Consider the following 25233-nt stretch of genomic DNA (forward strand, 5'->3'; position numbering starts at 1 on the left):
CTTTTCAAACAACGATAATACCAACAAAATCCAAAGAATATCTTTATTAATGTGTAATGGACGTTCGAATATGGACTAGTTTGTAACCTTAGAGATTATCCTCATGCTGTGCTTGTGAATTTACATATTGTTGAGGCTGGTTTAAATTTTTGTTGATATCTCAGATATACATAGATTGAAAAAATAGTTTTCAATTGAACTGTTGTTGCCCCCTATGAACTAAAACCCTCAAAAGTCAAAACTTTTTCGAGATTGTTCAACGGGGGATATTAAAATATTCAATATCTCTAATAAACTCATTCAATTTTTGGTATGTGTCAGATGGTAGATTTGTCACTTCAACCTGAGATTAAGGAGACAGTAAATAAAACCAAGCGATCGAAAATAATACAATATTTTTATTCAAATCAACTGAACGGTTCTCTGACCGCGAACATGACAATAACGACTAGACAAAAGGGCACATGAGCTCGCGTGTCAGCGAAACTTTTATTTTTGTTTATCGCAACGTCTGAAATACAATATATAAATAATAATTAGTAAACATTCTACACCACACGGAGATGAAGATGCGTCGGCGCAGATCTCGAAAATGGAAGAAGAGATTAGTAACCGGCAAGTTCGGCGAAAGTGGAGTCCATCTCGTCGGCGAGGGACTTGTACCTGTCCTTGTTGATTCCAAGTTCGTCTGTAACAGGCAAAATAACAATTTCAGTTCATATGCCGATCTGAGGCAACGTTACAAAAATTCAAAACGAATGTTGGGCAAACGTGACAAGGATGGCGACACGGAAGAAGGGACACTGTACGACTCACTATAAACATTCGATTGAAGATTGAAGAATGAAGATTCACTTTGTACACGATATTTCACGTGAGTGACTTCATACAGGCTGATCCAAGTGTGCATACCATTGCCAACTTTGTTATGAAGGAGATCCCTCTCGTCTAATGAAAAGCCCTACATAATTTTTTTCTTCTAACAGAAGCATGTGACTCTACGTGGGGTAAAAGAGCCGCAAATTATTATTCCTTAAAAACACTTGAGTTTCGAGTACATAGTCCAAATTTGATAATAATCCCCAGTTCAAAATCAGAAGTTCATATGTATTTTTTCATTGCATACTCAAGGAACTTCAAACACTTGAACCTAATGATTGTGTTCCATTCATTCGTGTATTCTCAGCAAAACCCAAAGAAAATGAACAGCAAATATTCCTTTGGCAATACATTTGTAGAGAGTCACTATAAAAACAGATGGGCTGTTCCTTAAACAAAAGTTGGAATTATCTAGAAGATAATCATGCCTGTATTGGGACAACTAGCCAATGAAATTGATAACATTTAGGCTTTTTAACATACATTAGAATATATTAAACGTTTGCTAAAAATGAGCAGCTGATTCCTTTCTACAGTAATGACATAACAGCAACAACTTCATATATGTAATACATCTTATGCGATCATCAATATAATGTAATAAGAGGATATTAAAGACTCCCTTGGTTCGAATACTGATGAGGATGACACTGATACATAATACTAACAATTTTTTATTCCGCTACTCTGTAACTATTGAATATAGCAAAGATATACCCTGAGACTAGGGAATAACTCAGGACTGGAAGGTTTATTAGTGACGACCTCAGAGTAATAATAAGACACAGAGTTGCCATGCCTGTACGGTGCCTATACCAATACAATACATGTATTTTGAAACGGGTATAGTTCTATCCTTTTCTGTATTACTTACCAGTGAGGGGGGTGGCCGGTAATGAGAGGTTATGTAGAGTTTGTTTACATTTGAAGAAAGTGGGACCATAAAACAGTGGCGGTCGGTTTAGTTGAAAACCGGAGGGATATTAAATATTCATAAAATAAATCATTTCAGATGAAAATGTATTCTTTCAGGAAATTTGATTTATTATTTATTAATGATTATGGAAATTAAGGCAGTTTTTCTACCACCTACTAGATTTTTATTTATGTATGGCTTGATAATAAAGCGTGTGATTTATTGGGTTGAAATTACATTATTTGACATGATCTAATTCATAACAAGAATGTTAATTTCAAAAGTAATGAACTTTGCTTCATAAAATCAGATGAAGAAATTTGTGATTTATTTTCAGATTTGATAAACAAGCGGTACGGTTTGTGAGGTCCGATATAAAGAATTTTCGATTAGAAGTCATGAATATTTACTTTTACGATTGAGGTTTGATATTATTACGTGATTTCGTTCAAAATTGGTATCTAGGGGTCTTTGTGGACCGACATTATGTTTTTTTTTTCAATAATTGATGCTGACGAATCCTATAATTACGAAAAATCATTAATGTAAATGAAAAAAACTGTAATCAAAAATGAAAAATATGTTTTTCATATATGTGTGCGATAGGTCATATCCATTCTGTGATCAACAGATTGAAAAGCTTTCTGCTCAATGTTTAGTTTGTATACTAAATAGATATTCTTGTGCAACCCGGTGTTATATCTGTTATTGCTCACTCAACAACTAATTTATCTCACAGAAAGAATATGATTTCCGTTTTGGTTTTTCTTTCTTTGCACGAGGCTTTCGAGTTGCATACAGACAATTTTCAATAAGAAATTACGGTTGTCATTTTTTCAACCTCTATTTGGTTGGGATATGTCAAATAATGAAATAATGTGAACCTAGTTTCAAAAACTTCATTTATAAGAATGAAATCAAAAAAAAATAATCATTACATATATCAAAAATATCCCCTTTCATAATGTCGGTCTACAAAGAACCCTAGATACCAATTTTGAATGAAATCACAGAATAATATCACAAAATAATACCACAAATATTCATGATTTCTAATCGTACCGCTTGTTTATCAAATCTGAGAATAAATTACAAATTTCTTCATCTGATTTTATGAAGCAAAGTTCATTACTATTGAAATTAATAATTATCATTGTTACGAATTAGTTCATTTGAAATTATTTAATTTTAACCAGTAAACCACGCGCTTTATTATAAAGTCATACCTAAATGAAAATCTAGTAGCTGGTAGAAAATAATAAATCAGATTTCCTATAGGAACTATTTGAACAGAATACATTTTCACCTAAAATGATTTATTCTATAAATATATAATATCCCTCCGGTTATCAACTAAACCGACCGCCACTGTTTTATGGTCCAACTTACTTCCGGTAAACAAACAAAGTTATGCTGCCTTCAATGTAAGGATGGAAGAGGCCTCTCTATTGTCTTTTGTTACTCTGAGGTGAGGACTGTCAAATGACATGGAACGCAAATATTTGAACATTTGATTTGTATTAACCAATAACATGTAGGTTGGTTAGTAGATGCAACAAATACATACAGTAAACTTACCAGTTCGAATTTTGGCGTAATGCAAGAAGCGTAAACATCCGCAGTTAGCGAAATTGTGCTTCGATTGATTAGCTGTTCTAACTACGAGGCTATAATGAGAGCTTACGAATATGGTTACAGTAATATACAAAATAAAGCTATTTTATTTACAGGTTACATTTTTGTTAGCTAATATACAAAATTAAAAAAGCCAACTGAAGCATTATTATTGTATTGATGCAGAAAAATTTTGATATACCATAAGTTGAGAATTGATGAAAGTATCAAAAAACTACCGATAACAAACAAAGGAAATGAAAAATCTTCTGTAAAACATTCTACTTCGCGAAGCCCAAGGAAGTGTTATGATTTCCACCACTCCCGAAAAAAAACACCTTCTTATTTTTTCGAGCGACTGTGAAACTGGATAAAAAATCAAAATAATCTATGGGGGATAACATTACGCGAATTTTTCAAGAGTTTTATTTCGGGGGTGGTTTCAAACACCGCTTGGCTTTTCATATTTTGTCTGCCGGTTCTTCTTTTTTACTTTTTTAATAATAGAGATATCGTTGTTGACTGTGTTTGAGAAACGTCAATCTTCCTGCAGACATTTGTAATTGACAAAGATTAACTGGGTTGAACTGGTTGAAATATTTCAATTTCAATTTGATTTACAGTATCATTCAAATAAAAATTGGAAAATAGGAGTTTTCAGTATCCATATACTTTCATAACAGACATTTTTCCAAATGGCAATTATTAAAATGAGTGAGTTTTTATATTTTTGCGACAATTTAGTTCAAGTTCCAACTGTAAGATGTCAATATCGTATAATCTTCACATTCATAAAGTACTAAAATTATACGTTTTCATTTTACACGATGAGTTTTTTTTTATATCAGTAATAATAATTAGGGCAACGAGTAGATATGCTATGAGAGAGCTAGGACCGAAAAGACCATTTTCCCATTTAGATCTCCATAATGAAAAAGCAGGTCCAACATGTCATTTTTGTCACTGGATTTGCTCAAAGAGTTACTAGATTCGCCAAAAAGTCACTAGATTTGTCCAAGTCACTGGATTTCCTCAAAAAGTCCCTAGATTCCCCCAAAATTTCACTAGATTTTCTCTAAGATTCATATGGTCAGACTACAAAAATCGAAATTCTCATTTACCAATATGAATCTTGAGAAAAATCTAGTACATTTTTGACGAAAACTAGTGACATTTTGGACCAATCTAGTGAATTTCAGATGAATCTAGTGATTCTTTGGGCAAATCTAGTGACTTTTTGATCAAATCTAGTGATTTTTTGGGAAATCTAATGACGAACTAATAGTTTTACGCATAAATCATACAGAGATTGTTGAACTCTGCTAAATATTAACCTTGTACGAAACATTTTCATTTTATAAGTAACTTCTGAGAAAGTCAGTCTTGAATAAATGTCTGAGGAAGATTTTCGGGTTGATGAATAGTCGGAATCAATACAATGGTGTTAGTAACTGTAAAGTAAACTAGCTTATTTCTTTTGCCCAAGCGACGACATTTCGACAAAGGTTTTGTCGATGTCTGTGACAATGCCAAAATATTTGTTCTTTTCCCTGAGCACAAAATCTGAAAAGCAAAAAGCACGGGATTAAAGCCAAGCGAAGAATATGAAAAGCAGCTTCAGCGAAATTCTCAGACGTTCTCTTTTACCTTCGAGTCTGTCGACTTCCTTCTGCAGTTTTTTCACCGTCTTCTCGGCGTATTCAGCGCGCGCTTCGGCTTCCTTCAGCTTGACGGTGAGACTCTTAAGTTGCTTCTTGAATTCCTCTACCCTCTGGTTAGCCTTCTCTTCGGAAACTTCCAGAGATTTGAGGGAGTTTCCTACTACCTTCAATTCTTCTTCAAGCTCCATGATCTTGGCGTCTCCACCCTGTATAGAAATTCAAGTTGTCATTTGTACATGTACCCATTCTATATGTGATATGATAAAATGTAACATCTATGAAGTGCTGTTCAAAGCTAATTTCTGAATTCCGTGTAACCGGTATTGGCAGCTGTTCCTCCTAGCATATGCCATCTTTGGTTCACAAGTAACATGAAAATAGGTAATGAGAGGGAATGAAAGGAGGAAGATTTGACAAGGGGGGGATCAGAAAGGAAAGAGCCTTCTGGTAGAGGTTAGAAGGTGGAAGAGCTCAATACCTTGAAGTTGTTTTTTTGATGGAAAGTAATCGCGGTGATTCTGGTAAATCTAAATATTTCGTGGTGATCACTGTGGATTTAAGTTAAAGCGATCGATATTTATTTATAATTCGCTGATGAATTTGGATTATAGTCCTGAGATTTTCTGCCGACTGCCAGGTGTCAATCTTTGTATTTTTGTGAATATATGCATACATTGTTATAAATTTATGGTTTTCTGGTTCACCTGATCGTAGAAGGAAGTTTTGGTAAATTTTCGTTTTGAGGGCACCCGGTGATTTTGAAAAAATGCGTAGATTACGAATCCGAAAGAAAAAAGCAGCGCTCTCTTTCATTTACAAACTTACGGTTCTTCAAAGTTCAGAAAAGGGCGACTTTTCAGCTTTCTTTTTCACAAAATAAACTATTTAAAAACACAAGCATTTATTCACTAGGTCACGTTTACACCTTATTCCTCCTTCTTTGACACTTTTCACTTCAATCATCAACATTTTTCTTATAAAAAACTCAATTTAAAAATGAATGCTTCTCCTGGTGACATTCTTCTATTTCTAGGTTAGTTACTAGTGACATTTCAGAAAAAAGCGGTTGGTATTTGCCGCCGCCAACCTTAAAAACTTAAAATACAGAGATATGTAACCAAAAAGCAGCTCCGTACATTTCTTAATATTTTTATTGGAAAAATGTTGATTATTGAAGTGGAAAGTGTCAAAGAAGGAGGAATAAGGTGACCTAGTGAATAAATGCTTGTGTTTTTAAATAGTTTATTTTGTGAAAAAGAAGGCTGAAAAGTCGCCCTTTTCTGAATTTTGAAGGGCCGTAACTTCTTAAATAACTGAGAGCGCCGCTTTTTTCTTCCGGATTTGTAATCTACGCATCAAAATACGTAAGTACACTCAAAAATTTTTTCAAAATCGCCGGGTGCCCTCAAAACGAAAATCTACCGAAGTTTTTATTTCTACTTTCACAATGGTATTTTGTATTTTTTATTGGCGTGAAGTTATCCACAGATTTCTAGCCACACATGCTGACGTAGAGGAAAATAAAAATCTGTGGTTGGAATACGAAATTATTAGCACCCGTACTAATATCTGTGGCTGGAAATACCTATTCACTATAGGTTGAACGAGGAATTATTAGGACTATTTGGTGTTTAACTTTTTTATGGAATCTTGAGTAGATTGACGCGTTGATAATCGTTTTCTCATCAACAATACAGATTAAGGGTAAAATAAAATTGGAAATATTAGATTTACTTTCCAATACCCCATATAAATATGATATCCGATGATGTGCGTCCATCAAAATCACACAACTTCCATAGTTTCTTGAGTAGATTAACTTGGAGATGACAGTTTTCTTGTCATCTAAACAGATTTCGAAAAAGAAATTGTTGAAACAATCAGACTCATTTTTTGAGTATGTAAATCTGTATGGGTGACAAGAAAACGGTTTTCACTATATCGATCTACCCAAGATTCAATGAGAGTTGTGTGATATTCATGAACGCATATCATATGGTTCCAATTCTACAAGGTGTTTTAAAAAGTGAGTCTGATTGTTGCAACAATTTTTTTATCGCAAATCTGTATGGGTGACAAGAAAACAGTTTTCACTATATTGATCTACCATAGATTATAAGAGTTGTGTGATTTTCATGATTCCAATTCTACAAGGTGTTTTAAATAGTGAGTCTGGTTGTTGCAACAATTTTTTTCTCGAAATCTGTATGGGTGACAAGAAAACGGTTTTCACTTTATCGATCTACCCAAGATTCTATAACAGTTATGTAATTTTCATGAACGCACATCTTCTGGTTCCAATTCTATAAGGAATCTCAAAAAATGAGTCTGATTGTTGCAACAATTTTTTATCGAAAATTTGTATGGGTGACAAAAAAACAGTTTTCACTATATCGATCTACCCAAGATTCTATAGGAGTTGTGTGATTTTCATGAATACAAGGAATCTCAAAAAATCAGTCTAATTGTTTCAACAATTTCTTTTTCGAAATCTGTTTAGATGACAAGAAAACTGTCATCATCAAGTTGATCTACTCAAGAAACTATGGAAGTTGTGTAATTTTGATGGACGCACATCATCGGATATCATATTTATACGGGGTATTGGAAAGTAAGTCTAATATTTCCAATTTTATTTTATCCTAAATCTGTATTGTTGATGAGAAAACGATTATCAACGCGTCAATCTACTCAAGATTCTATAAAAAAGTTAAACACCAAATAGTCTTAATAATTCCACGTTCAACCTATAGTGAATAGGTATTTCCAGCCACAGATTTAGTACGGGTGCTAATAATTTCGTATTCCAACCACAGATTTTTATTTTCCTCTATGTCAGCACGTGTGGCTAGAAATCTGTGGATAACTTCACGCCAATGTATTTTTTTCCCAACAGTGAAATAAAAAAATGCTGGCACTCAGTCATACAAATATTTAATATTCAAAATTTTTACTTGCTTAGTACATTAATATTCAGAAACTAGCAAAGTTGTCCAAAGAACTCACACCGTTCGCTACTGACTAGCCTGAGTATTCAAAGTATTGAAAGCACTACAGGAAAATCCTTGATGCGCTCTTAGAGCAGTGTCCGTGCTTGTGCCGGACAACACATTTGAAACAACCTAGCACTCAATTTATCGTATCTCGTAGTTCCAGACTAAACGTTAATCTATCAAAGTCGATCAAATCCAATCCAAAAACCTTGTAGATTAGATATAGATTGCACAATAGAGATTCACTTTATAGTATAAATAATCTTTTTTTAAACTTTTTTCTACAGTTAATAGTTGAATAAACAGCGCAAAATCACAAATAGTTTCGTTTACCTTGACACGGTCTTCAGCTACTTCGAGTTCATCTTCAACAAAGGCCAGCTTGCGGGATACTTCGTCAGATTTGTTGTCGGCATCTTCAGCGAGTAGACGGGCTTCCTTCAATTGGTTGGTGAGTTGGTCCATACGTTCCTCGTCTTGTTGGGCACGGTTCTCCAACACCTTGCACATACTAGAAAAAAACATATATTTCTTTGTGCGAACTATTGTGAATAACTTCGACCGAATTTTTTCCTTCTTTTCTTCGACATTGTTTACCTTTCCATTTAATTCAGTCTCAATTTGATAAATTGATAAGAAAGAAGCGCGACAAGTGTCAAATTGACAGATTTGTTTTGGACGGCTTCGAGTGGATTTAAGCTTCCTTCACTTTTCCTGGATTACTTTTAGGGGGTAAAATTTCCTTATTGGTCAAATGAACTGTATTTCGGCGATAGATGAAAAGCTTTGTGACTGTGGCTTTGTCGGTTCAAGGAATTCATTGTTACGCTCAAAACTCAAATAATCTGTGACTGAAAGCATAACCACTGTCCCTTTGAATTGTAAAATGAAATATAATTGGATATTGTTTGCAATGCAAGTCACTAAAGATTCACGGCTCATCGTTTAAGGTTGCTGGACTCATCAGCTCTTTCAAATAGAAGTAGAAGTAGCTTTCAGGAAAGAGAGCAGAAACTTTGAGATGGCAATCAACAAAAGTCATCGGATCCTGAATTATTCCCAACAAAAAATGTTCTAAATGGACCCAATGACAAAACTGCTAGCATTTTCATGCAATGCTTTTTAATCTTTCCTATATACAGAGTGTAGCTGAATAAGTGTAAAACATTCAAGGAGGTGATTCCTCATCGAAAAAAAGATAGGACCTTTCATATAAAGAAATTTCATTGGAGCATCCCCTGTTAAGATACAACCCCTTAAAGGGGATACATAAAATTTGTATAACAATTTTTTTCACAAGCACTGAAAAAGTTACAATATTGAAATTAACCTGACGTTTTGTAATACCAAAAAGACACTTAGCCAGTAATTTATTGGGTATACCCCACGGTTGTAAGGGGTGGAAAACGCAACCCCTAAAATTTATTTCCAATGTATCTTTTCGACTTATTATCTGTTTACCATTTAAAAATTTATTTCCGATAGCCTGTTTCATTCTAAACAAAAAATGTATCTTGAGTTTTTTGCCCAAAATAAACCAGTTCGCAGCAAAAAATTATTTTACGAACAACTACAGAGGTACATCGTCATAAATGCGGACTGGATTTATTGTTATTTCGTAGTTAGTACCTGCATTAACCGATTAAAGGGTAATAAACAAAACTAATTTATTAATAACAAAACACACGACATGTAGAAATCATAGTAAATGTTCAATATGTCTACCTTCAGACATTACGCATGCGTCTAGACGTCGGCGCATTGAGCCACGTATTCGCTCAAATATTCCTGGAATCTCTCTGATTACCCTGCACGCATCGATGATGCGGTTTCTTAAATCCTCTACATCGCGAACAGAAGTACCAAATGCTGTAAATGGTTCCAAATAGGTAAATCGAGAGGATTGAGATCCGGGGATCGAGCGGACCAGTTCTGTGGTCCTCCTCGACCTATCCACTGATTTGCATGTGTTTCAGTTAAATGCTGACGTGCTACTTGACTAAAATGGGCGGGAGCCCCATCATGCATAAAAAATATATCCCTTCTGACGCCCAAAGGAACTTCCTTCAGCAGTACTGGATGAACTTCTCTTAAAAATTGAACGTATGCCTCATCATTCAATCGAAGAAGTAAAAAATGAGGCCCAATTAAATCATCCCCAATAACTCCGAGCCACACGTTAAGAGAAAACTGTTCTTGATGGTTAGTTTCGACAATAGCGTGAGGGTTTTCATCAGCCCATATGTAGTAATTATGAAAATTAATAATCTTGTCCCGAGAAAAACTACATTCGTCTGTGAATTCTATCGTCTTCAGAAAGTCACAATTCATTCTAATCATTTCCAGCATCCAATTGCAAAATTCAAGACTGTTCGGAAAGTCTCGCGGTAACAGTGCCTGTACTCGTTGCAGATGGTAAGGGTAGGTATAAGAGTTGTTCCTTTAAAATTCGAAATACCGTCATATGATCAACATTTAGCTGGAAAGCAGTCTTTCTAGTACTGGTATTAGGTTGTTCTTCAATCAAATTAAGTACTGCTTCCTCAAGCTGTGGTGTTCGTACTTCTCGATGGCGACCACAATCCTGCGTTCTTTTGTCGAATGAACCATATTCTCGTAATCGTTGATGAAGTCGAGCAAATATTCTATGTGAAGGATGCTGCCGTTGAGGATACATTTCAGCATATCTTCTAGAAGCTCCTAACCTATTCCCTTGCGACAGACCGTAAACGTAATGCATATCAGCCATTTCCTCATTTGTGTATGCCATTTTAATAACAAGTGAATTATTAATGTAACAAATTAAGAACTGAACAACACACAATCAGTATTAATTCAATTTCGAAAATTCACAAACTGACAGCGTCAAACCAATTTAATTGTCGCTGTCCCTAATAGCGACCTACTAGATAGATTAGTTTCGTATTTTCGCATTTATGACGATGTATCTCTGTAGTTGTTCGTAAAATAAGTTTTTGCTGCGAACTGGTTTATTTTGGGCAAAAAAGCCAAGAAACATTTTTTGTTCAGAATGAAACAGGCTATTGGAAATAAATTTTCAAATGGTAAACGAATAATAAGACAAAAAGTTACATTGGAAATAAATTTGAGGGGTTGCGATTTCCACCCCTTACAACCATGGGGTAAACCAAATAAATGTCTGGCTAAGTGTCTTTTTGGTAGTACAAAACGTCAGGTTAATTTCAATATTGTAACCTGTTCAGTTCTTGTGAAAAAAATTGTTATACAAATTTTATGTACCCCCTTTAAAAGGCTGTATATTAACAAGGGATGCTCCAATGAAATTTCTTTATATGAAAGATCTTTTTTTCGATGAGAAATCACCTCCTTGAAAGTTTGACACTTATTTAGTTACACCCTGTATAATTCGTAGAAGGAAACATTACTCAGGTTGAAAAACTTACCGCGAACTTTCGTCAGCAGCTTGCGAGGCTTCTGCGAGTTTGGTGGTAGCTGTGGCCAAACGTTCCTCTGATCTTTCCAAATCTTCTTCAATCAGTTGTACTTTGCGGTTGAGGCCAGCTACTTCAGATTCAGCCTGAAATAAATTCACATTCAGTATTATATTGGCTACCAGAGATACATTATTTTGGTGAAATTGTGCATCAAACTACTCATTACGTTTTCGGACAAAGAGGCAAAGAGTAATTGCAAAAATCAGTTCCTCACAGCCATACTCGTGGGAGTCCTTCTTTGGTCTGGCCAAAAACGGTCAGAGGCAGATCTTGGTCATCCTTTCAATTATTTGTACCAGATAGTGGTTATTTTGAACTGTCAACAACACTGACCCATTTTGAAGCCTTCAAAGAAAGGTTTTCCGTCCGTTTAAAGTTTGAATTATTAGTATCTTCAAGTCGAACTAACGTTTCGGCAATGAAGTTTTATTAAAAATGTTCCTCGTCAATACTATACAATCTTCCGTGGAACTCGCACTTTCTCATCTTCTCCTTGTTCCTCTTTGAAGCACTTAGCTTTCAGTCAGAAACATCCAAGTTGGTGTGAACTTCCAAAAAAGACTCACCTCAATATTAGACTCAACAAACTGTTTTTGACCACTCTGAATTGCAATAGCTCCATCACTGAAACCAATAAAAATGGAAACTGGACCCAAGTGACACAAAAAATGAAACGGAGATATTTGGTCGGTCATACTGAAGAAGAGTGCGAAGTGGAAACAGTCCCACGACTTGTCTCACTTTACGTAACCAGGCTCAAACAAGCCCGAAGATCTGAAGACATTTTCGAAAAAATCACTGCCACTAGTTGAATGTGAGGCTGTTACTTCGAAAAGACTTGAACTTTATGCGTCTGTAGAGGTGACAATTTAGAAAGAACTGTTGAATGAGGCATGGTGGAGAGAGGTATGGCCAAACGGAAATCTGTTTTTTTTTGCCAAAAAGAGGATGCTATTCATGACGCTGGATCCTCAACATAAACAACCCACCTGAAGGATGTAGAAAAAACTCAATCTTCTTCCACTAATGGAGAAAACTTGTTCAGTGATGGTGATGATGAAAGAATGAAAATTTTCAAGGTGAGACCGTTAAAATTAGATTTATACTGTATTTATTGCAAGAAAAGGCATTACAGACGATTTCTTATGACCGAAACCTGTCATTAGCTTCAGGTTTTGCCAAAAAATACTGAAAAACTGAACTCTGTTGAGAGTTTTGAACTTCTGACGAAATCTACAAGCTCGTGCATGCTTCTAATAATGTTGTAAAACTATTGTTAGGCTTCAGCAGCTTCAGTATTGTCTAAAAGGCCTACTGCCGTCTGAATCATCATATGATGAGACCTGGACTGTAAGCAGACACCCTGCTATTCTCCCTGCCTTTGTAGAAAGATTCTTCTTGAAAGTAAAGTATTTCTGTGAACTTACCTGGGTTAGCATCTTCTCCTTGTTCTCGAGGTCTTTGTTGGCATCTTCGAGGGCTTGCTTGTTGGTGGTGAGGTCGTTTTCTACCTGGGCGAGTTTCTTTTGGAGATCGCGGACCTCCTCATTGATCTTCTCAGCGCGACTGTTGGCGTCCTTGAACTGACCTTCCATCGCGTCGGCTTTATCTGCCGCGTTGTCTTTTTCAAGCTTCATCGCTTGCATCTTCTTCTTGATCGCGTCCATGGTGGCTGCTTTGGAGTGTGGCTCGCTAGATCAAAACAACAAGGGCCTGTGGAAAATAAGCTGCGTTAATATGGATGCTTGAAGTTTGCAAAAATAGCCTTCTGAATAACTGGAGAGCGGTTGTTCCACCATCAGTAGTGATTTCATTTTTCCTGTCAGGTAATAAGGAAAAATTCTTGTATATTGTTCGTACTATGTACAAGGTACATAGTACGAAGTAGTAGTAGTAGTAGTAGGTTGATTTATTGTTTTTTGAATGAAGTGGGTTTCGAAGAGCTATTTTATTTGGCTTTCTACTACTCCATCTTGGTACAAAAAAAGGATGAGGGTATCTTCCAAAAAAAGGAAGGAAGTAATCAATTTGAAAATAAGTAACTCTATACATGGATGTGTAGATCATGCATAGAAGTAACTTTCAGACACAAACTGAAAGAAAGTCCTCCTGAAACAGCTACTTTCATATAAACAGTGAATTACACGAAAGAAAAAAATTCTTCCGAAACAAATACTTCTATATGAACACTGAATTATACAGAAGATACTTTTCTCTACTCAGTTTGTATTTCAAACATTCGTTGTGGAATAAAAATCAGATATCATTCACATAAGTTCTACTTTAAATGAATGGTAACAAATTGCACTTACATGGAACACTGTCATCCTCACTGGTATACATCGATGTTTCGCCTTAAGACACTTGCCCCAAGGCTCTTCAGTACCAAATTGGATAACAATGTAGAAAAATACACACCATTCATGAATTACGATTTTTAATGTCACGAAATAAGCTTGATCTGCTTATGTCATCGATGACATCGTAATGACATTCATTGACCTATTTGATTCAATCCCAGCCAAGAGGAATCTTATTTGAATTGAAGGGGTTATATTTTTTGGAGTGACTAATTTTTGGTAAAGAAAGTTTTTGGCTTTATTCTACTCCATCTTGATACAAAAAAAATTAGTCACTCCTAAAAATATAACCCCTTTAATTCAAGCTATTTTATATTATTTTTTTTTTCAAACGAGTTTTGGAAGAAATTTGAAGATAGGAATGAAAACTACAATGTGTGGTGACATTTTGATTTATTTTTTTCACTTTTCTCTGGATTTTCGCCTTCCAGAATCTAAACAAATAAAAATTGTAATGAAGAACTTTATACAGCTGTAGAAAGAGTCGAAAATTTTAGTTCAACTCGATAATAATGTAAATCCAAAGTATTTTTCACAAAGAAAAATGTCTTATTCACCATTACATTGTTTTATTCAAGTCATAATCATAAATAATTTTTATAATAGTGTGTCTTTATCAGTTGTTCGAAAATATATTTTGTGACACTAAAAATAAAAAATATTTCAACACAATCTCACCTGAGGTGCTGATTTTCAAGAATTCGATTTGAGATATGGCTTATTGTTACAGAAATATGATATTATTATTGTTGATAGATATCGATTTTATCATTTGCTGATACTGAGTAGTATATTTATTGTTCCTTATTGTTCTAGTTCCGTTTTCATTTACAAGCAGCCTTTGATGTCGGGACAACTGTTTGTTTCAAAACAATTATATACTCTCGAAAAATTTAAATACACTAGAAAATGTTTGCGATGATGAGTTGTTTTGAGCGTGGAATCTTTAAAATATATTTCACAATTACTTTACAATATTCTCGCCACATACGTATAAATTCTTAATGACATTTGATGATACGTCAATAGGAATCACTTCGGGTCTTGCTGCCTACTGTACTGTAGAATATAGCAAAAGGAAATTTTCCTTAATTTATTTTTCCAATGATGTCGAAGAAAAAAATTGATTGTTCTATATTCTATAGTATAGGTGACAAACGAAGATCAAAATTCATAGAAAGTATTTTTAAAAGGTATAAACTTAGATGAGAAGGAAATGATAACGTTGAAATTGAAATCGTAAATATTGGTGGTGTGAAACTTCCAGTTACCAACAAAAATGTAAGGAAAATGATTGTCATTACTACCAAAAGACGAAATTGTTACGGAAAAATGAAAACAGAAGAAAACAAGAATAAAAATGATCATCAAAGAGAAGAAGCAATGTATAATTAGTAATTAGCTAGAGCTAGGCTAATAGTTGTCATTTCTATAATGAAGACTAGCTAGAGTCTCGAAGAAACGACAAAAAAGTCTGTGCAACAGATGAAAATCAAAAAATGGAAAGGAACTTTTTATAATTTACATAAAACACAAATGTAAAAATATAAGTTGAGATAGAAAAAGTAAGATTTGAATAAAATTACAAAATTTCAAAGAGAAGGTTTGATAGAATTTTTGTGCTAGTTTACATTAACATATATTAACAAAGGGGCGATTTTTTTTAAGGCAGAACACAAACACTACAGGAAAATCCTTAAGACACTCTAAGAGGGGTTCCTGTGCGAAAGTAGCGATTCACTTTGGATTTGAATCGCTGGGGATGAAATTCATTTGAAAAAAAGTTATCAGGAAGTTAATTCCACATAAACGCCGTTCTTCAAATGGAAGAGTTCTCAAACAGTGAAGTTCGAGGTGTACTGAGTTGAACCTCAAAACGATGAGCAGCCACAGTCCGATATCTACCTCTCTTGCCCAACTAGCAATTTCGTATTTTATAATAGTTGCGGAAACGTTTCGGAGAAACAATTTATGAAACTAAATTTCTCCCAGAAATATTCTCAATGTGTTTATAAAACTGCTATAAATAGGAAATTGGCACCGTTTTATAAAATATTATAGTTATTATCAATATTTTGTAAGGCCTTGTACAAACACTACAAAACAGTTTTATAAACATTTTGGGAGTTACTATAAAATTTTTCTAACACTCTTCAAAAGTAGTTTTGTAAAGACTTCCCTTACTGCACTTTTGCAACATATTTAAGCGATACTTATAAAATAATCAGAAGACAGTTTTATAAAAGTTTTTTAGTAGTTCCAAGTAGGCGTTATAAAATATAATACATCCGAAAACGATAACAATAAAATAAAAAAAGTGTTAAAAATGTTTTCTTGAAGACGCAAGAAGTAATTTTTTATTGGACACTAGGAAAATATAATTGATATGTCACCAACTGAAAACTGAGAAATAGAAAGGTTGAAGCCATTTTAAAATTTCACTTTTGCACTCATAAAACTGTTAAACACATTGTTTGTGTTTCGAAGATTGATATTTTTACTGCAAATGAAATTTTATTGACAAATATATGTATAGCCTATTATTAGCAAAATTTAAGCGCGCCACTCATTTAAAAATGTTTTCGGTAAAATTATTAATTATACAAAAATTCACTCTGTCGACGTATTAATTTTCTAGTCACAAACTTAACTTACTTTATTCTAAATAATATAATGTTATGATATTTATGTACTTTTCAGCTGTATATATCACTATATGTGAGGTATTTCATATTTTCAACTCATCTAATTTCAGTATCCCGGATCGCTATAATTTAAAATGGCGTCGTTCTATAAAATAAATTGGTATCAGTAGCAAGCATTTCAACGTATTTTGGCTACAATGTTACCCCTATAAAACTATTAAGAAACACTTAGTTCTGGGAGTGATGGTATTGCGGCAGAGTCGGACTACTTTTAAAGCTGTAGGTTTCTACAAAAGTGCTTGTATGAATAAAGTATTTCTCACATACAGTTTGGATAAATATTATTTGTCGGGATGTTTTGGCTAAAAAGTTTCTTTCATCGATTATAAAGGCTAAACGACGGGTTTTAACCATTATAATAACCTTTTTATGTTTTTCGCAAAGAAAATTCAAGCACTAGGTTAGGTGAGATAGTTTCAAGTGTTTTTTTTTAGTATTTTCAATATACAAGGTGACTCAAAGCTTCCAGAAAGTTTTTTTATGGATCACAAAGTAATTTCTTCGTTTATTTGAAGCACCTCGAACTGAATCTAAAACTACCCCCCCAATAAATGTTCAAAATGGCCGCCATTGAGTTATTATTTATTTTTATCTATATATTCGGGATACAAACAGAAAAATCCACTACAGTATCCACACAATGGAATTATTATCAAATTGAAAGTATAACATATATATATATATATATATATATATATATATATATATATATATATATATATATATATATATATATATATATATATATATATATATATATATATATATATATATATATATATATATATATATATATATATATATATATATATATATATATATATATATATATATATATATATGAAGTTTTCACGGATAGGAATATGCTGAACTGGTTTTTCCGGGTATTTGATCCGTGTATGTGATATTATCTCTAATTATCTCTAATGAAATTAGAGATAATATCACATACATCATCATCAGGAAAATTATTCTTACTAAACATAACTAAAATTTTGAAGATATTTTCAAAGCTGTGATTGGGAATCGATGTCAGCTGGTTGTTTTTAAATGCTGCATTTTATTCTTGGTGGCAGCAAATATATATTAGCAAAAGCAATTTGATTTTATAACAGTTATATTAGTGTTTTTGAATTGTAGATAATATACCATACTATAAAATAGTTGGGAAATCATCATTGAAGTAACAATATGGAAATGAAAATAAAATAGTATCTGAAAGCATTCCAATAAAATAATTTCATTAAAGCTACAGGAAACATTTATAAAATAGACTTGAAATAGTTTCATAACTATCATAAAAATCTCGCAGAAAAATATTATAAAACTGCTACATAACAATTTACTTTTATAGGAAAATAAGTTTTATGAGCTAGTTGCTAAAACGTTTCTGTGATAATTTCTTCACTATTTCATAATGGTTTTTTAATTTTATTTCATAAACGTTTCTATGAAAAATTTATAAAACACTTTTATTGCCTACAACTGTATTGTGTTCACCGATCATCTAATACAATCAATTAGCATTTTGAAAGTAATTATAAAATACTAATAAAATAAAACTGTTGCAACACCATGAAATTGAAAAACAACTTTGCTGGTGGTGGAATCAAATATGCCAAGTCACTTGAATACTTCTTGTGAAATTATCTATAGAAAAGAGACAAATATCCAACCTTTCTTCGATTTTCCAGACTATCCAGCTGATGAAACATCGAAACTTCTGTTGATATGTAGCCTGTCAACGTCAAGTTGACAGATATATCGTTTGCTAGATAAAATCCTTATCAATATGACACATTGTTCAGAAAAAACTACGAGAAAAACGATGGGAGGAATGATAACGCAGAAAAAACACAAAAATGGGAACTCTTTTTACAGTTCACGACGAAATAAAAACATGGAGGAAAACTGAAGAAATTGTGAAACTCAAGGCTCCCTCAATCCTAAGAGGTCTACAGTAAGAAACTTTCTGAAGTTCAAGGTTGAATAAGCTCTTTTAAAAACCACATCATCCAAGAAAATCCCCCTCCCCGACGTAATTCAGAACGCTCTCCAACTAAACCTAGCGGGGCTAGTACCACGTCGTGTGCAAATAAATTCCATCCGAAATGTATTTTTAAATCAGATAACACGCTTATTTACTTCTCAGTTACCCAATCTGACAGTCCTATAACTTTAAAATTAGCACGATTTATAAATATTTTTTCAACGGGCGATGGTTTGAACCCACGCGTTGTATCTCGAATAAGCTTATATTTTCGATAGAGTATTGAATGTTGAATGGGATACCAAAATATGGAGGTGGAACGGTTGCCAGCTTGTTGGAAATCGTTGTTTTCAACTCTGATGAAACAAATCCGAATTTATCTATTGTAGGATACGGGGTGGCTAACCTCATGAAAATTATTCAAGTGGTGACAAATCTGGTGACTGAGGAGGCCAATCGATGCTGCTTCTCCCCCCCAAGCCAATACCGTGGAAAATGTCGATCTAACTGAATTAAAAAGATTTATTGGAAAATTTGTATCATGAAGTGAACTGTTATTAGATCAATAACTATCAAGAAGATAGAGAAAAAGTTACAATCGTAGTAAATGAGTGTTTTCCAAACTAATATGAACTTTGGAATACCACAGGGATATATTTTGGGGCCATTTTTGTTACTACTTTATGTGAATGATGTGCAGCAGCATCGCAATGTTCATTATTTACATGTATTCACTGTCGATTTTCTTAGAGTACATATTATAAAAATCTGGAAATAGCGGCAATATTTAAAAATTAATAAACCGGTAATTGATATGAAAAAATTAAAGCAATATTAGTTACAATGAAAGCAAAAATGTCAACAGAATTTTTATTCCAGTATTTTGGATTAATGCTGGATCAGGAGGTGAATAGATAGACAGACTTTGGTCTTCAAATATCCCAGCAGAAAAATGTCAATTGAAGTTGATTCAGGAGATTAAGATGGACATTTCTTTACCCTATCATATAAAATAGAGAGATTTGTGCCATATATCGAGGCAATAGTTAATTTTTTCAGCAGTTAAAGATAAATCACATCATTGAAACTAAAGTTTAATTGAGAGAAAAAGTCCTTTCAACTTAATTATTATATACTGACGATATTTTTGTCTAATGATTTGTGTGAAGTACTGTTGATTTCCTAATCTTTTCAACAAAATGTACCTATTCAAGTTATCATAGACATTTGAGAAGGAATTAGTCAATGATTGGTAGATACGCGTTTCATCAAATAAATTGACGTCATCAGGACCTCCATAACTGTAATAAAAATCAGCAGTCCTATCGCAATAGATTCAACACCTTGAAACCTTTTGATCATTTCCATAAAAAAACTGTTAAGATATACAAGTTTTCAAACCAAAGTTTTATCGTATATTCAACCTTAACATTAATATACTTCCAGTTGAAGGAAGGAAAAATCTACTTGCAATACACCACGCCTATTTCGATGGACGTCAAAAAATCCGTTCAGTTTTCAGGAATGCGCTTATTCGGTCGGCGAGACGAATCAGCTGAAATTACAGCGAACGTATCCAGTGATACGAGTCCTAGAAAGGCTATTTTTAGCCCGTCTCTCGCTTTTGGTTGCTTGAATACGTCAAGTTGGACAAGCGTTCCATTTATTTTGCAACAGTGTAGGTTTCGAGACAATAAAATCCCTCAACGATGTTCATATGTTCTCTGAATCTTACAGTTGACACCAAAATGAGAAAATATGTAGGCATATGTCATTCCTATCAATTCTCTCAGCAGTTCACATACTCATCCAGTGGTCTTTGAACATGCTGTTGTTTTATAAAACATTTGTCAGATATTTGAGCTTCAACCCGATCTAATTTTCCGTTTGAAAACCACCAGTATAAGCCTACTATTTCTCAAGAGAGATCAAGAAAAGTCAGTTGCTTCAAGCTTTCCTGGTTACAGAGAAGAATAATTTGAGATGTCATCGTTCCAGAATCACATACAACAAACACTTAGAAGATCGCTTTGCTCTCAAACATGTAAAGATCATTGCACCTCTAACCTTCAAATATCTATTAAATTTTCATTATAGGTATTCCCTACACAAGTAATTCATCTTCATAATATATATTTTTTGATATATTCAGGATTGAAGATAGTGCAGAGAAAAAAAATTATTTTGCATTCATCGGCCAATCAAAAATTTGTACCATTTACTGGAGAAGACTGAGGAGTGACATTTAAAGAAAGGATTGGAACAAATGAGGTCCACCATTGGTTCAACTTCCTTTTCACATCTCAGGGCAACAAAATCAAATCACAACACTTATTTTTACAGTTGTTTGACATGTTTATGATAGCGATTAGTGATTTACGAAAGGATTTATTTAGAAAGGACCCAAGATGGCTTATATCAGAGCTCACTAATGGAATCCCCAGCCCGAATATTTAATTGAACAATATATTCAAGGTTTCAAGATCTGATTAAGATCAAAATCATGCTGGAGACTGAGAGAAAATATAACCAAGACAGTATTTCATATCGTCGGTTTCTATATGGAACTATAGAGACAAAATATAACACCCATGACCCTGGTTGCGGTGAAAGCTGCAGAAGAAGGCAGGAAGAGATTTTTCAGTCAACAGTTGATTTCAAAGCCTGGCTTTACAACAGGCACTTGTTCATTTAGGTTAAGTTTTAGCTCTCTATCCCCTAGCTGGGGTCTTGGTGATGTTCATGCTTACTTATAATCAGTTTGTTAGAGCGTCAATATCGTTCAAGAATTCACGAATATAGGTGTGAAACTTGTTGCTTTCCAAGTCTGACAATAATAACTTTGAGGTTACATATAACGAACCCAATTAACTTCATTTGCAATCGCAGGTGCTATATTGAGGTCTAAATGAAACAGCATTCATTTCAGTTGAGTTTGATACCTTTGTTCCTCCATGCCGGCTTGGGATTTGGAAAGAAAGCTTGTAGGTGTCTTTGGATCGACAATAACAAGTCCAAAAAAATTAGCAACGCATACTTATGCAGCAAAGATTGCATGTTGGCCTGAAAATGTATAATTATCCAGACACTTTGGTGAAGTCCTGTCTACAGGTGTCAGGACTCTATTTAATCACTGTAGACAATAAAGCTGGTGACAATAAAGGAAATCTCTCCATCCACAACCGTTTTCCCACTTACAAACCCTACTATCGAGAGAGGACTGGGTGAAGCGATTGTTTTTCTCTGGTATTTCCGATGACTAGTTGTTCCGTTTCAAGGTATTGGGGAAGTTTCCTGCGTCTTTTTTCGTGGCACATATGTCTAACTTGCACTCATAGGGTCTGCGTACTTGAACTGTTCTTTTGCAGTAGTCTTACAGTACCAGAAGAGGTCGATTTTCTCCACACATTGTCTATATCTTTCGTAGAGTATTATTTTAGAACTGTGGTCGGATCTACAGCCTGGTTGGTAAGGTGCTGATTGAAATTCTATCCAGTAGGAAGATTAGCCTCCTAGTTTAATCTGTAATTGGATAGATGGGACATACGTGGCACGATATATAGACAGCAACGCTTCCTCAAAAGTATACAGTCATCGACTCCAACGGTATTTGACGTAACATCTATAATAAATGAGGCTCTCTTGTACCCTGGCTTACGTAGGCTTGTACCTAGGCTTACCCTAGAGAGGGCAAAAAGAGGAACTGATGCTTTGGGATACAACCTCTTTGGCAAGCGATGCTTATGTATCAAGTTGAAAAGTATCTAGCCACGAGAAGTTTCTACATACAATGGGGTACCCCTCTCTTTGGTCCTCTTTGCTCCTCTTTGCTCAGATATTTGGGTATACTCGGTCATCTGCATCGGTCATCTGCATCGGTCATCTTTGATATAACTATTCGTTTTACTAAAGTATGTTTAAAAAGAGAGTTGTCAAAATTATGTTTATCTGTCTCGAATATATGTTAACAGTTTCAGCTGTTTAGCATGTTTAGTTTTTTGATGAGAGGCATAAAAATTACAAGGATTTTGCGTGTTCGGCGATTTTCTGCTATCGAAAAAACTGGATCAAATTTTGTGTAAACAATTGAGTGCTTAAAAACACTTGAATTGTTGACAGTGGCATACGGTGATAGTACTCTGAGTCAGAAAAATGTTTACAAGTGGTACAAGCTCGTCACAGAAGCTCGAGAAGATGTGAATGACGACGCTCCGATGAAAATGTTGAAGAATATCGTCATGGGGAGTCGTGAAATCACTATTAGAGAAGTTGCTGAGTATGTCGGCATATCGGTTTGCTTATGCCATGTATTTTCTTTGGAAATTTTGGGCATGGAGCATATGGCAGCAAAGTTGGTTCCAAAATTGCTGAATGTTGACAAAAAAATCACTTGAGCATCGATCAGGATCCAGATTTGTTTGAAATGGTCACAACTGGTGACAATTCATGGGTATATGGTTATGACATCAAAACCAAAGTCCAATCGTCCTAATGGAAGAGCCCAGAGGAACCAAGACCAAAAAAAGCACGTCACTCGTCATTGCTTGTTGGTAATTTTTTAGTCAAAAACAACACTTTAGTCATGCCTCGGCCACGGTATTCACCAGATTTGGTCTCTTGCGACTTTTTCCAGTTTCCAAGATTGAAGAGACCCATTGAAAGGGTAGCGTTTTGCGACGATTGTGCAGATAAATCCGAATCGCGGTGAGAGCTCAAAGAAACACCAAAAAATATATATCAGAACATGGTCCGTGACTATGAGACAGCAGGAATTGGAGTACTTCTCTTCAGGGCAGCTTCCCGAGCAGCTAAACGAGATGACCACAACTCTGTCACCGAGTTGGAACCCGTTCAGCAAATAGCTCATATGAAAGCCGCAGAGATCACCTCACTTCTGCGGAAACACAAGGATAAGCCTTAGTCTACTGCAGCCGCGAGATGGGTATAGAGGTTCCTGACACAAGGTGCAGGGTCTGCCGCGAGGCGCCCGAGACCCTAATGCACTTGCTATCAGCATGTCCAGCATATGCGGTTTCGGCCTATATCCACCGACATAACGTGGCCCTGTGTTATATTACCATCTACGGCACTCTTACGGTATTGACGAGACAGCGGTGTTGTCCTACGCTCCGAGAGATATTGATTACGCTGTGGGGAACGAGAAGTGCCGAATTTATTGGAACTATTCGTTCTCCACCCTCAGGCTCATACTAGCTAATAAGCCTGATGTAGTCCTTCTCCACCACCAGAGCAAGACGATATTTGTCTTGGAGTTATCAGCTCTTGGCGGGACAAATAAAGTCCGAAAAGAGGAGGAAAAACGGATAAAATATCGAGATTTTCTCTTCGAAGTCCGCAGACTCTATCCAGACCCCTTTGTCAAGATGGTTGTTCTGATTATTGGAGTCCTTGGTGGAATGATTTCCTCATCTAGGGGCTAGTTTGAGAAGTACAAAACATAAATTGATGAATAAATCTATAAACTTTGGGAAAACTGAAAATTCACCTTATTTTTCAACATACTTTGTACATAATATACAAGTCCCATACATAAAAGATTGAGGAAATACATCAACAGAACATTTTTTAAAATAAAGGACGAAGGTTAGTTCAGTTCCTGAATAAATTCAACAACTGAACTGTTCTTCCACTTAACCCTAAAAAATACATCTCTATTAAATTTTCTTTAAATTCTTTTTAAATTTAAGTGGAATAACAGTTCAGTTGTTGAATTTATCCAGGAACTGAACTGAACGTCGCCCTTCATTTTCAAAAAATTTCTGTCGATGTATTTCCTAAATCTTGTTTTTTTATATGTATTTTTTGAAAATGATAAAGACGATTATTATTATTATTATATAATTCTTAGATAGCAACTATATGTAGCCTGAAAAGGGCTTTAACCAAGGCTACACCAAAATAATCTTGCTGATGATTCACGAGAAAGTTCGAAACTCAAACTGTCAAAGATTGTGGAGGTGTCTGAAATTTTTGTGGTAGCTGGTGCAAACATTTTGGGTTATCTGCATTATCCAACATATTCAATTGTATTATTTTAGAATGAAAGAATTTTTAACTTCTCGGTTAATTGTGGCTATGTATTTAAGCATCCAAATAATTACCCCATACAATATTTGAAATGATTTTGTAACTGGTACGAGAAGTTTTCACTCTCGTGGAAACTTACCAGCCGATTTTCTGGGGTACTCAGTTGCTTGACAAACTTTGCTGCAACAGGTGGTTGCAAAATGCTAGTTAGAAATATGGAAAAACAACGAAAATACCGTGAAAGTGGTGTTTCTGTGTGAAAATGACACTTACCTACCGAACCGATAATCCGAACTTCCCAATTTCACGGTATTTTCCTTCTTACATTTATATGACATGCAAAAAGGCCTTCGTTTCACTTCCATTATTACTGTTATCACAAGAACCACTCTTTCAACAAGCACTTTTACGCAAAAATATCACTTCACCTACCTGTGCCTGAGGACGATCGGAGGTTGACGCTGTCCTAATAGCTACAAGGCGTCCCGACGGCCTCAATAGCGTCGTTGCCACCTCTACCGCCTTCGCTTGTCTTCTCCTAACCACCCCCACCGGCTTAACTTGAGTCCGCGGCAGCGGTTCTCAAAATGC

At 34.7% G+C, this 25233-nt stretch overlaps 1 protein-coding gene across 3 annotated transcripts; it reads right to left on the reverse strand.

The window, feature by feature from the left end:
- Nucleotides 1-378: 378 nt before the first annotated feature.
- Tm2 (Tropomyosin 2) lies at nucleotides 379-25233 on the reverse strand. 3 transcript variants are annotated; one of them, XR_012465925.1, is made up of 7 exons: nucleotides 25075-25233; nucleotides 12967-13252; nucleotides 11489-11622; nucleotides 8397-8574; nucleotides 5057-5276; nucleotides 3374-4972; nucleotides 379-688 (listed from the first exon to the last, which is right to left on the reverse strand). XR_012465925.1 is itself a non-coding variant. In XM_074177526.1 (6 exons), exons 2-6 carry the CDS (start codon nucleotides 13204-13206, stop codon nucleotides 606-608), a joined length of 855 nt encoding a protein of 284 aa, XP_074033627.1. In that variant the 5' UTR covers nucleotides 13207-13252; nucleotides 25075-25232; the 3' UTR covers nucleotides 379-605. The 3 variants fall into 3 exon arrangements, 1 of the variants encoding a protein (XP_074033627.1); XR_012465926.1 differs by lacking the exon at nucleotides 25075-25233 and adding an exon at nucleotides 24916-24940; XM_074177526.1 differs by lacking the exon at nucleotides 3374-4972 and having other exon boundaries at nucleotides 25075-25232.

Source organism: Leptinotarsa decemlineata, unplaced genomic scaffold (assembly GCF_025532065.1).
Source record: "Leptinotarsa decemlineata unplaced genomic scaffold, Ldec_3_MD MMD2_tig00002974_RagTag_RagTag, whole genome shotgun sequence".
Lineage (NCBI taxonomy): Eukaryota > Metazoa > Arthropoda > Insecta > Coleoptera > Chrysomelidae > Leptinotarsa > Leptinotarsa decemlineata.